A 13519-nucleotide genomic window follows, 5' to 3' on the forward strand; every position below is an offset into this window, starting at 1 on the left:
GTCTGCTCTTTGTTCTACTGATCAAACCACTTTGATCCCACTTTAGCTGTTTTGAAATTAAAACAATCAAAGGTACACGCTTATCTGATATGAATTTTTTAAAAAAGAAAAAGCGCTTATGCAGTTAGCACCACCGACGACATCACAGAAGTGCCTTTGAATATGAACCTGAGATTTTGTGTTGAAATAATGAGAGCAAAATGTACTCATCAGTTTAATAGAATATATCCTCAAAAATGAGGATAAGATGAGCCTTTTCCCAAAAGGTAATGTGGGTAGGAGAGAAAGGGGATATTTCATTCTATACTAACTATGCAATAGTAAGAACTTAAATATTCTACTATTTAAACACATCAAGCTTTGGCAAAAAGTTGAGATGGCAATAAGTGGAAAGGGGTCAGTGGTTTAACACACCACCATACTGGACCAGTGAAAATCTCTCCAGCTTTTTTAAGATAAATACTGTTGCCTTCAGATTCTGTTGGTGTAGGTTGTAATTGACATGGGTGAGCCTTTCAGTATTGTAAGATCACAACTAGCCATGGCTTTGTACAGTTTGGTCTTGCAAGGAGCCTTAAACACAATGCAACGTCACCTGAAGATGGTAGAAAAGTGCAGAGGAGAGTTGCCAGATGGATGCATTACACAGGGCTGGAAGGTCTCCAGGATGTACAGGAACAGATAGAGTGAAAGCCATGTCCCTGGGCAATGTAGAAGCATTGCTCACAATGTCTGTAGTTTTTGAAGCAAAGTTGAGAGGTCATAGCTGGTATCCAGGATCCCTGTGGGATGAAGGGAATCAAGTAGCCTGGTCAGTTTTGGATATCTTCCCTTCCTTGTAATAATATGGCACTCCAGAGCGTGTGCTGCTCTCCTAACACTACACACCACAGGCATGTCATGAGGCTTTAGCAGACCTTCCAGCCTGTTGAGTCACTAATGAGTTCTTTCACTCAGAAAGACAAAACTTCATATATAAAAGACTAATTTAGCTGTTACTGAAATGGAGACTGGGAGTACGCGTGCAAAGCCAAGCCAAACAGTAGTCATTGCTGGATGCACACTGGCACACATGAAACGGATGGGGGTGGAGTGGGTAGGGATGGACAAAGCTGTCAGCCTTCTGGTGCCAAATAACACATAATAACATAATAGTGTATGGGGTATACATCTGAGGATGTTTCTCCAAACAAAATATCCCAGTAATGGAGAACATGCAAACAAGACAACCATATTAATAAAGGAGAAGGAGGGCTTAAGAACTGTGAGCCAACAGGCTGTCCAGGTGGGGCTGTTTTCCTTATTCAGAGGGAAAATAAAAAGGATCAGTAGAGACTATCAGGGGAGGTATTGATCCAGAAACTTAAACTAATCCCAATTATGGTCAGAAAGAAATTAACTACAGGCACTCACTGGGTATTCATGCCTTCTTCTGTAATATCAGAAGAGGGTGAACATGGAGGCTCCTGGTCTTCTAATAACCAGCTGCAGCCTCAATTCTGCCAAATTCTTGAGTTGTGCCAATGGCGAAATCTTTAGAGATCAGGAGCCCAGGTTTTTTCATGCTATAATAAAAGTACTTTGGGCAGGAGGGGGGATATATGGTTCTGTCTCATGCAGATTTTATTGGGTAGAAAGTTTTGCATCTTTCCCAATTAGAACTGCCAACTTTCAAACATTGAAGAGCTGTGGCAGCCTTAAACCTCATTCTTCCTTCCCTATAGTCACCTGTCCCCTTGGAATTAAACCTCTTCTAACTTCCCCTTTATCTTACCCTTGTGTACCTTCTCTTATAATGCAGGGTCCATTCTAGCTTGATTGTTGTGAAGATAGTGACAGCAATAAAGCTATGTAAGCATGTGGGCCAGGGATTGAACCAATGTATATTGTTCTCCCAGGCTCCATTACCTCTTGGCTACCATATGGGAGGTGCTTTGGCCCAGGCACCTACCAAGTCAACTGCTATTGCCACGATGGTTGAGTCCCTGTACAATAAGAAAAGGTCTGTGTAGGGTAGAGGAGAAGCTGGGTAGCTAGCCTGAGGAGAGAGAAAAGAAGAGGTTTCCTTAGAGGCCAGATGATGGCAAAATATGTAAAGGTCCTGTTGACTGTTTACTTCTACCAAAGATTACATTTTTCATATTCAAATGAATAACAGCCCTCCTCAATTTTAAAGAAAGACTCTGGAAAGCTTCCATATATTTTTTTTAGCTCTATAGACTTATTCACGAGTTAAGAACCCCCCCCCCCCCCCAGCCAAAAGTGAGCTGAGGCTCTTAAGCATCACCAAAATAGAACAGTTAGAAGCTGCTGCCTCGAATAAGCAGCGCAATGGTATTCACCCTGAAGTGCCTTATTATTCACACCATGGTTCAGTGGTTCTCAGACAGACCCCTTATACCAGTTCATGTGTGCATTCCAGCCATCATTTGGTTCAGATCCTACCTTCCAGAGGCAGTGCAGTTCACAGTGTCACCTCCATGTGACTGGTGACAACAGATCCATGGGTTATTAAGTAAAGCATCAGCCAATTCAATCACTCCACCTAGGATGTTACAGTGCGAATTAATTCTGTACTACTAAAAAGTGACAGGGTGAGTCTGCTCCCCTCTAGGTAAGGAGGCATCTAGGCATCCTAGAGGCTACATGATGGTACAGGAAGACAGTGGATTGCGGATCTGACAGGTACAGGCTGCACCACAGTACTGACGGAAGGTCTGGTAGCAGCTTCGATCAGCATCACTGCTCCACTGGACAGGATTGGTAGAGAGAGCCTCTGCAGGCAGTCTGTTCAGAATGCTAGTGTTCACTGCTAGTGCTGCCAGGCCATAGTCTGTGAAGAGCACTGTCTCTCGCTTGCAGGTAGGGCATGAAATGAATTTGTACTTGGGACAAGACTCATAAAGGATTTGCAGGCATTCCTCACACACAGAGTGTAAACAGGAAAGGATGCGGGGCCGCTTGTTGGTGAAATTGTACATGTGCCCACATGTGGGGCACTCCAGGGGTTCACAGGGTGTGGATGGGTGTAGCACATACTGGTTGACAATCACTTCATCTGATGGAGTTTTGCGGTGGTAACAAATCTCTGAGCTGGCTTTGCGCTGGCCTGGGTAGATTTTTTCCCGACGGGGTGGGGGTGGCGTTCTCACCAGACCCAGGGAGCTCTGTGTATTTTCCAGAACAGGGATGTCACTGCAGGCCTGGTTGACAATGATCTCAGACTCTGAGGGCCAGGCTCGCTTGGCCACCAAGGGAGGATCCCTGTGTGGTGGAGGCATGTACCTTGGCTGAGTGTTCTGGCAATCTGAGAATTTCTCTGCCTGGATGATCTTCATGGTCTCCATTTTGATGATGACCTGTTGCCTTTTCAAACACGACATGAGGATCTTTTTCACATTACTGTCCGTGACTCTACTTTGTCCAAGGGTCGCCTGCATGTGGCTGGAAGGTGCTGGACCCAGTGCCAGAGGAAATGGTCCTGGGACAGGAAGAGACTGCAGAATGAAGTCAGAGCAAGTGCTTACAGATTTCCAAATCTACAAATCTTTGTAACGATAGTCTGTGTCCTTCCACACTGTAACAAATTATTGTTAAAGGAATCCTTCCTAACTTATGGGATTTTTTTGTGCAAATAAAGCCTAGGTAGCAAACTGTTAAAAATAACACTCTTGAAGAATGAATATGTAAACTTTTACCATGATTATAATCATTTCCCCTAAATCCTGATCCCACAATTTTATTATCCCTTCAATTTCTTGTAATACTGCAGTTCTTAACACTTTTGAGTTGTATTAGGTTTTCAGACTGGAGTGCTCAAGGTGCTTAACTTAGGGAAAACAGTTTACAAAAGCCAGTGTCACTGGATTTTCAACCTTGCTTCAATGCAGCAGTTAGGGAAAGGCTAAGAATGCAAGTGTGTCTCCAGGAACGAATGTAAGCCAGGCAGTCTGAAGGGCAGAGGTATGCAGCAGGGAGGCATACCAGGGTTCCTGTGTACCTTTGCCTTGGGTCTGTTTATGGATGAGGGCTGTGTAGGCCTGTGGAATGCACCAGCAAATTCTTTTGCTCTGTCTTGCTGACCTCTCCCACACCAGAGTCAATTGCATGGTAAGAACCTAAAGTTGCATGCCAGAATCAATTGCATTGTAAGAACCTAAAGTTGCCCCTGGCAAACAGCTAAGAGTTTGACCCATATCCTGGCATTCAAATGTACTAACCAGGCATTCACAGGGAAGAGTCCCTCCTGATATAACAAATTTTGGCTGACAAAGTTTTGGAAATGGATTAACCTCGGGTTAGTATCATAAATTATTTTTACTACAGCTTCCCAGAGTCTCAGGACTGGTTCCTTCTTCGATTCTTCTTGGTTTCTTAGGCCTGGCTCTCACTCAGATGCTCTCAGAGTCCTAGGCCTGATTCCTTGACTCCTTGGTTTCTAATGTCTGGCTCCCACTTAGATGTTCTCAGAATCTCAGGCCTGGTTCACTCTCAGCTATAAATACAAATACATAAAAAAGATGTTACCATAATTTAACCAAGGGATATTCAAAAGGCACAATCAAGCTATTTGTATTCAAGTACTTTTCATGTAACATAAAACACATATAAACCAGCTAAACTACTGCAAAGATGCTCTGCAACAAGGGACTGAATTATAACTATTCAGGGTAGCTGGAGACAGAGATTTCAACTGACACAATGGGATATCAGCTGCCACCGAATTATCATAGTAGTAGCAAGTAGAAGGTCATAGAATGAAAAGACATTTTGCCATAGATATGGGAAAAAATGATTTACAACTACCTTTGGTATATAGAACCTGTATTCATATGATACCATATTCTGAGTACATCTTGTCTGTTGAGATTTGTAGCCAGTAGCCCAGGCTCTGGTGTTAGGGAGCCTAGACTATGAATACTCTTTTGGGTTAATATTGAGCCCATGGTGGTCAATGGTTTTTTTAAATGCTAGCCACCACAGGTTTTTCTATACTTGGATATTCAGCATCAGGCCACATCGTTTCCCAGGTTCCACCAATATTAGGAAGCAGTACCCAGATGGCTACTTGGTTAACTTACGGCAGCCTTTTTTCTGTCCTGTTAACCAGGTAGCTATCTGAGTACTGCCAGTGAATATCAATGGTGCTAGATAACTCTTGATTCCTCCCAGTTTCCGCCTCTGGGCTATTTCAGCACTGCCCAGTTAGTGCCAAGGTGGTCTACCTGGATTTACAGTGGCTTACAGTGGCACTATCCAGGTATGTGCTGTTGAAAATGTTGGTTAAACCCAATCAGCATGACATACCGTGGAGCCCTCCTATTCATGCTGAATATTGCTGATAAGGTTGTTGGAAAAACTTATTTCAAATGCCACTGACCAGTTCTTTACAGGTTGCAGTACACAAGAACACATTACACCCTCTTTGGCACATTTATATTGGCTTCTAAGAACAGACAGGCTAAAGTGTAAGGTTTTGATCTTAGCCTTTAGGGTTCAGGAGGGAAGGGCTCCAAGGTACATGCCACCTCAAACCCAAAGCTTAGAAAGTCAGGATCTGCAGTGAGCAGCAGAAAGATGATGGAGACTCAGAGCCTTTTCACTTACTGGCCCTAGACTGTGGAGTAACTTAGCAGAGGACGTGTAAAAGGAATCAAAGCATAACTGCACTGACATTACATTTATAGTCTGCATAACTCTGAGAAGCTTAAGGAAGATTACAATCATAAAAAAAAAATTCCAAACACTGTGAATGATAATAACCGACACAATAAAAGAAATGAAATAAACATAATGAAACCTGATTATTATAATAATAAAACAAATTATCCCAACAAAACATGAATTATAAAGATGTTTATGGAAAAGCCATGTTTTCAGACCTTGATGAAAAGTTAAGAATGGGTTGACAGGAGGAAGTGACGTCACGGACCGGGATGGCAGCTTGAACGCGGAGCTCCGTCGGGGCACTATTAAAAGTGAGCAAATCCCTTAGATGTGAGCAGCATTTTGAAGCTTGGATTGCAGGGGAGAGGTCCCAGAGCTATGTCGCCGAAGGGGCTGGAGCAATTCCGTTTCGCAATGGAACACAGCAAAAAAACGCCGGCGGTCTTGGCGGAGCCAGAGTGGAGCGAGTCCAAGATGGCGCTGATTCCAGCTGTAATCGAGGAGAATGCTGAGGAAGGACTGGAAGACTCTGGCAAAATTACTAAATTGGATGTGGTGGGTTGGTTTCAGGACTTGAAGGCCGATCTGGCAGGGGTCCGAAAGGATGTCCAAATCGCCCTGAGAAAAATTAGGGCTGAAATCTGTGACCTGGGAATGCGTGTCGTTGAGGTGGAGGAGGGGATGGAGACTCTTAAGCAGGACATGGGAAAACTCCATAAAGTGATGAATGCTGATATGGTTTACACAACAACAACTAAAGGAGCAGTTGGAAGAACTAGAGAATAGGTTGCGTCAAAATAATTTGAGATTTAAAGGAATCCCAGACTTGGACATGTTCAGCAACTGTGAAGCAGTGATTCGAGCGCTGTGGGAACACATATTGAATCCCGAGGAAGGGGGTCAACTGCTGGACCTCCACATCCAGAGAGCGCAAAGAGTGGCTGGCCCACAGCGAGATTCCAACCCAAGGGACATTGTAGCATGTTTCGGTGATTTTCCCACGAGGAGCAGATATTGTCTAAAGCGAGGCAGCAAAAAGAGATTCTTTGGAAGAACTGCAAGATTGGAGTGTTTCAAGATATGGCATGGACTACTTTACAAAAGCGTTGATCCTTTAGAGAAGTCACGATATTCATGAGGTCAAAAGGGATCCGCTACAGGTGACTATTCCCCTTTGCGATGTGGCTAACGGTGGATGGGAAGTCGCGCAAAGTAAAGACTCCAGGTGACGCCTTGTCAGCATTGCGTTCTTTGGGGTGTAGAGGTGTTCCAGTACAAACGAAGTTACTGGAGACCGCCAAGGAACCCAGAGCGGATTCAGCGTGGCAGACGGTGGTGGATCGGGGAAAGAAATCTGATAAGCAGGCTTCTTGAAGGAAAACAGACTTAAGTGGACTGGCGACAGATTGATTGATTCACTGAGGACATTATGCAGATAAGCACCTTATTTGGAATAGCTTACGCTAAAGTCCCACCGTTGCATCCCTAACTGTTGTACTGTACCTATCTTAATGACATCCTCCACTTTCTTACCCCTTCCCCTTCTCTGTAATTACTTACTGATCACTCCTACTTCCATGTACTTGATTGTTTATGCCAAATTAATGTATGCCTTTTCAGCCCTTTACTGTTGTAAGCTACATTGGGCCTGCCCGCGAGTGGGAAAATGTGGGATATAAATGCCATAAATAGGGAGAGTCACGTGATGCTAGGCGAGGGGTAGGACGCCGCAAGACTGAGCTCTGAGGCCCCGCTGTAAGATCGCCCCCCTAGCAGCTTAAATCGGTGAATTCGATAGCTACAAAAGTCAGTAGACAAGTGGGACATCCCACATTAACGAACTGTGGAATTTAAAAGGCGAAATCCAACGATATGTCCTCCAAAACGGTGAGAAAAGACGGAGCACGAGGGAGAACGGGAGAAAATAAAATGGCGGATCCCGGCCCCTCGGGGGAAATAGTGAGCTCCGCTTGGGCCAATGAAATAGCAATGGAGGTATCGCAACTACTGGAATCCTCTGTGGATCTGAAATTACAACGAATCTCGGAGAAACTCGATGTTATGGACGAGAAGCTAGAAGTTTTAAAAACTGACCTGACGGGATTCCAGCAGCGGCTATCGGAGCTGGAAGACAGGAATACTCAGCAGGAGGGTCAACATAAAGAATGGCAGCAGAGGATCTCCCAGCTGGAATCAAAAGTGGATGATCTAGAAAATAGATCACGCAGAAATAATATCAGGCTGGTGGGGATCCCAGAGACTGTAAGGGAAGTAGATCTGAGGGCCATGTTGGAAATCTGGCTGCCGAAAGCGCTTGAAGCGCAGGAGTTGGCGAATAATTTAAAAATCGAACGAGCGCACCGTTTGGGTCAGTTGAGACCTGAAGCGCAAAGACCCCGAGTGGTAGTTTGCAAAGTACTAAACTACAATCATAAACAGGAGATTTTGAGGCTATGGCATTCCCAGGGCACGGTGAACTACGAAAAGCACAAGGTGTTGTGCTTTCAAGATTTCTCGACTGTAGTGGCGGCACAGCGAAAACAATTTATAGAAGTATGCACAGAACTTCACAACAGACGGATCCGGTTCGCACTGCTCTACCCGGCAAGATTAAGGGTCCAACATGAAGGCCGAACCCGTTTTTTTGAAACAGCAAAGGAAGCGCTGCAGTTTGCCAAGCAGATAAAAGAAGGCACGGAACAGTCTGGCGAGGATGAAAGGCACTGAAGGAAACAGTGGATACTACTGCAAGAACGAGGGCACAGAATTGTTACAGTGTTCTGCCGTAAGGCAGAGGACTCTCAAAGCAGTAACGGGAGCAGAGCTCTGCGAGCGCAACTGCTGTGAAACACCTTGGACAATAAATTCCATGTGAGTTGGGGACTTGTGGAGAGGCAAAAGTTAAATATGCATAAGAAGTTGATCTTAGAGACAAGGCCGAGACTTTAATTGAAGGTTAACTAGAAGGGAATGCCTCAAATGTTTAAGGGAGGAGGGAGTTTTCCAGATAAAGATGTTTAATCTGTATGTTGTTTGAAATGGGATGTCCTAATTAAGTTAACGAAAAAGGAGAGTTGGCAAGATAAAGGGGCACAGGGGAGTGGGCCCTGATTACTTCGGTAAAGAGGGAGCTGCAGGGGGGAGGGGCAGGGCGGTAGCGTGACCGGTTCTTAGAGAACACAATGTATAGAGTATGGAAGAGGGGGAGGGAGGGGGGGAGTGAACAGCGGGCAGAGGTGAAGGGGATTTGTAATTTGTTTTTTGTTTTTTTGGAACTCATTTGGTTTATGGAATTTTATTTAAATGTTTCGTCATTGTTGGCTTCGCGCACTGGAGAGCGGCAGGGGGGGCTATTACGGATAAAAAGAGGGGTACGTAAGGGCTGGGAGGTACGTTCTCTGCTCAACAAGAAAAGGCTGAGACAAGGGAAATGGTTAAAGTGGAGTGTTGGGGTCAGTTAAATTGTTATCTTGGAATGTAGGGGGAGTCTCCTCGCCCATAAAACGGAAAAAAATCTTGCAGGCTTTGCAGCGCCAGGCGGCTGACATTGTGTTTCTCCAGGAGACCCATTTAACGACGCAAGAACATGATAAATTCCAACAGGGCTGGGTAGGCGCGGTAGTGGGCGCTCCCGCTCATAATAAAAAGGCGGGAGTATTGATTCTATTTCGTAAGGGGCTACCAATAACTATGAAAGCGGTCAAAAGGAGCGCATTGGGTAGATATGTCCTGATAGAGGTGGAGTTGGGGGGAATTCCCTACGTTTTCTGTAACATATATGCACCAAACGTATATGAAAAAAACTTTTACAAAGAAACTGTAAATCTATTGGCCCCATATCAGGCTGGTAACGTAGTGCTGGGAGGAGATTTTAACATGGTATACGACCCAGAGATGGATAAATCTAGCAAAGGGGGCTTGGGGCCAGGACACTATCAGAGGGGGCTACCATTTTTATGTTCTACATTGGAACTGGTGGACGCTTGGAGGGTGCTACACCCAGGTTGCAAGGACTATACTCATTTATCTAGGGCACACTCTTCACTATCTAGAATAGACTACATACTAATCTCACATCCCCTTTTTGCTAAAACTGTGGAGGCAGAGATCGGCCCGAGTGAAATTTCGGACCATTCCCCCATATGGGTACGGTTGGAATTGGGAGGGGACCGGAGTGGGTATAGAGGGTGGTCTTTTCCATTTGAATTGTACAAAGACGCGAAATTTCGAGAAATGTTGCAGAGCAAATGGAAAGACTATGAAAACAATAACAAAGAACACAAAAATCAATATGGGTTGTACTGGGAAACGGCAAAGGCAGTCCTGAGAGGAGAAATTATAAATTATAAGGCCTGGACGCGGAAGCGAAGGGATAAAGAAATATTACGTTTAGAAAAAGAAGTCCGAGCACACAGGCAGCAATATGGGGCTACACAAACAGAAGAACAGAAATTAGTCTACCTGACAACACAGAGAGATTTAAATGAGCTCCTGCATGAGAGGGCTAAAAAATCCATAATGTATTATAAACATCAGTTGTTCCAATATGGGAACAAGGCAGGAACGTTGCTGAGTCGTTTGGCAAAGGGGAAAAAAGGGATGACCCGAATCTTACAGATAAAAAAACAAGATGGCATAGCAGTCAGACGTGAAAAGGACATAGTAGAGAGTTTCTGCAGCTACTATGCGGACCTGTATGGGGAGCCATCGGGGATAATACCAGATAGCGCATTGTTTTTGGAAAATATTGACCTGCCACAGATATCGATGAAACAGGGGGAGATTCTTGATGCCCCTATTGAGGAAGGGGAATTAATGTTGGCTTTGCAGCAGAGTGAAGCGCATAAAGCACCAGGACCAGATGGTTTCAGTATGGCTTTTTATAAGATTCTACAGGAACAGGTGACTCCAACTTTATTAAATTTATTTAACTATATGGCTAGTACTGCCACGTTGCCAGAGACTCTTGGACTAGCAAAAATTATTGTTCTACCTAAGCCCGGTAAGGATCCAGGGGACATGGGATCATATAGACCGATCTCCCTACTAAATTGTGATGTCAAATTATACGCAAAAATTTTGGCAAATAGATTGGCCCGAGTGTTGCCAGATTTGGTGGCCCCTCCGCAAGTTGGGTTTGTAAAGGGAAGGTCGGTGGTGGGCAATGTCAGAGCGCTTATTGCTTCCTTGGAGAAAGTGAGGGAACAACAAAGGCCTTCTCTGCTTATAAGTTTTGATGCGGAGAAGGCCTTTGATCGGGTGGTATGGCCCTTTATGTTTAAAGTTTTGCAGAGAGTAGGTATCGGGGGATTCTTTAGGAATGCAGTGGAGGCTCTCTACTCAGACCCCCAAGCGTACATGTGGATAAATGGGGTAGGGTCGCAACCGTTCTCGATAAGGAGGGGGGTGAGGCAGGGATGTCCTCTATCCCCGCTACTATTTGTATTATCTTTAGACCCATTAATACGAGAGATTGAGTCCCACCCGGAGATAATGGGGGTTAATTGGGGTACTGTGGGTTTTAAAATATCTGCATTTGCGGATGACTTATTAGTGCATCTCACGGAACCCAAGAGATCACTGGGAGCCCTATTGGAATTGTTTCAAGAATATGGAGATTTTGCTGGTTTTAAAATAAACTACTCGAAGTCTCTGGCATTGACAGATACAGATAGCGTAAAAAAGGAGTGGGGGAATGATTTTCCGTTAAAGTGGGCCAGGGAGAGCCTCAAATACCTGGGAGTACAAGTGGCCATGAACACAAAGCTTTTTTACACTCTCAACTTCACTAAATTGCTGGATAAGATGAGAGGTCGGCTGAAACAATGGGAGGCCTTGCCGCTGACGCTACATGGGAGGGTCCAGTTATTTCGCATGGTGGAGTTCCCCCGGTGGCTCTACACATTACAGGTCTTGCCGCTGCGCTTAAAAAACAAAGATATTAAGCAGTTCTATAAGTACTTAAGACAGTTTCTATGGGGGGGGGGGGGGGAAATCTAAAATGCCTTTAGATATAATGATAGGCCCTTGGAAATTAGGAGGCATAGGGCTCCCAGATATCAAAAAATATAACCAGGCGTGTCTGTTGAGGCATCTTGGAGACTGGTTATTAAATAAACAAGACTTTACCCCATGGAGTTTGGAACAGGTATATTTCCTGCCATTTCACCCGCATTACTTACTACACGAGGCAGAGAACAAGCTACCCAATAAGTTTAAGGGAAGTTTGCTATTGGAACCAATGCGGGCGGTTTGGCGAGATCTCAATGGTTACTGGGGGATGGAGGGAGATAAGTCGGATATCCTGCCGTTACAAGGTAACCCAAACTTTTCACCTGGGTCAGAGAACAGGGTATTCCGAAGGTGGGCCTCACAGGGGATTACGAGGCTGGAACACGTATTAGGGACCAGAGGAGATCTATTAAATTTGGGTGCTCTGGGGGTTGGTTACACTACTAGTCACATATTTGCCCATCAGCAATTAGCTCATTATGTTAGATCCCTCAATATTGAAAAGCTGTCTAGTGGGCATGGGAAGAAAATCAGGGAATTTTTCAAAACAGTAACTGGGGAGAGGTGCACAGTATCGAAACTACATAAGGCTCTGTGGGCGGTGGGCCCACAGAAAAAAACAGAAGCACTTACCGCACGCTGGGCACGAGACATGCAGAAGCCCAGTTTAGTACTGGATTATAATAAGTTGACATCTCGAATACCTGAGATATCGATCAATGCGACATTACGGGAATGTCAATATCGAATTTTACGGGAATGTCAATATCGAATTTTACACCGTGCATACATGACCAAACCACAGATATTTAAGATGGGAGGAGTGCCGGACCCACTCTGTTCTAAGTGCAGGCAACGGGAGAGCACACTTTATCATTGTTTGTGGGAATGCCCCGGAGTGCAAAGGTTTTGGCATAATATATTACAATACTTGGAGGGCTTAGTGGAAGCTTGAATCACCTGCTCTTTTATGGGGATTATCCTGGATAAACACGAGCTCTTCGTCCTCCAAAGAGGAAGTCAGAAGACATTGGTGCGAAAGGCCTGCCTGCTTGGGAAAAAAGTGATTATGACTGGGTGGTTGAGTGCAGACCCACCAGAGTTCTGGCATTGGAGAAATAAAGTTCACGAGCTCTTAGTGCATGAGCGTAGGATGGTGGGAACTTCCCCGAAGAAGAGAGCCCAATTTCTGGAGATTTGGAGACCGTACATCCAAACCCTGGCGCCGCGTGCGCGAAGCGTAATATTAAACAGCCTATAAAAGAATTGTGTGGTTTTTTTTTGTTTTTTGTTTTTTTTTTTTCAATTAAATGAGGGAACAGAGGGATTTACTTAATGGGTGGTGCAGACGAGCGAGGGGTGAGCAGGGAACACCGCCCCCCGATTCGTGGGCAGATCTTTGTCCCAGGGTACCCCATTAACGGTCCTAAGAGGAAAAGGACCAAGGCGATCAAAAGGCCAGGAGATTATGGATAATGGGATTACCCTGGAAAAGCTAACTGCACAATGGGCTGCATAAATACTTATTAAGCTTAAAGGGTGAAGGAGAAGGGAGATTGGGGAACGAAGGTTAAAAGGCTAGATATGGTACATAAAGGTTAGTGGGTTGTTTGTAGGAGGGGGGGGGGTGGGAGGAGTGGGGGGGAGGAAGGGGGGGAGGAGGGGGGAAACAGATAAACTATTGATGATGGCATTTTTGATGGTTGCATAATAAGTTTATGATGTTGTTTTAAGGACACTTGTTAAATTTTACGTTTGGCCAAGTATTGTATCATCAATAAAAACCGTTAAAACATAAATGCCATAAATAAATAAATAAATTTCAGGGGGTGCTATGCAT

The 13519-nt window shown here is 44.7% G+C and overlaps 1 protein-coding gene across 1 annotated transcript in view; it reads right to left on the bottom strand.

Moving 5' to 3' along the window:
- Positions 1 to 253: 253 nt before the first annotated feature.
- The window catches only part of RNF208 (ring finger protein 208), a 48699-nt gene continuing 35433 nt past the window's right edge, over positions 254 to 13519 (bottom strand). Inside the window, exon 2 of the mRNA XM_030207460.1 lies at positions 254 to 4495. Coding sequence (XP_030063320.1) covers positions 2643 to 3440 — 798 coding nt within the window. The 5' untranslated portion in view covers positions 3441 to 4495 and the 3' untranslated portion in view covers positions 254 to 2642. The remainder of the gene's footprint in view (positions 4496 to 13519) is intronic.

The sequence above is a fragment of the Microcaecilia unicolor genome, chromosome 6 (assembly GCF_901765095.1).
Source record: "Microcaecilia unicolor chromosome 6, aMicUni1.1, whole genome shotgun sequence".
NCBI classification, from domain to species: domain Eukaryota; kingdom Metazoa; phylum Chordata; class Amphibia; order Gymnophiona; family Siphonopidae; genus Microcaecilia; species Microcaecilia unicolor.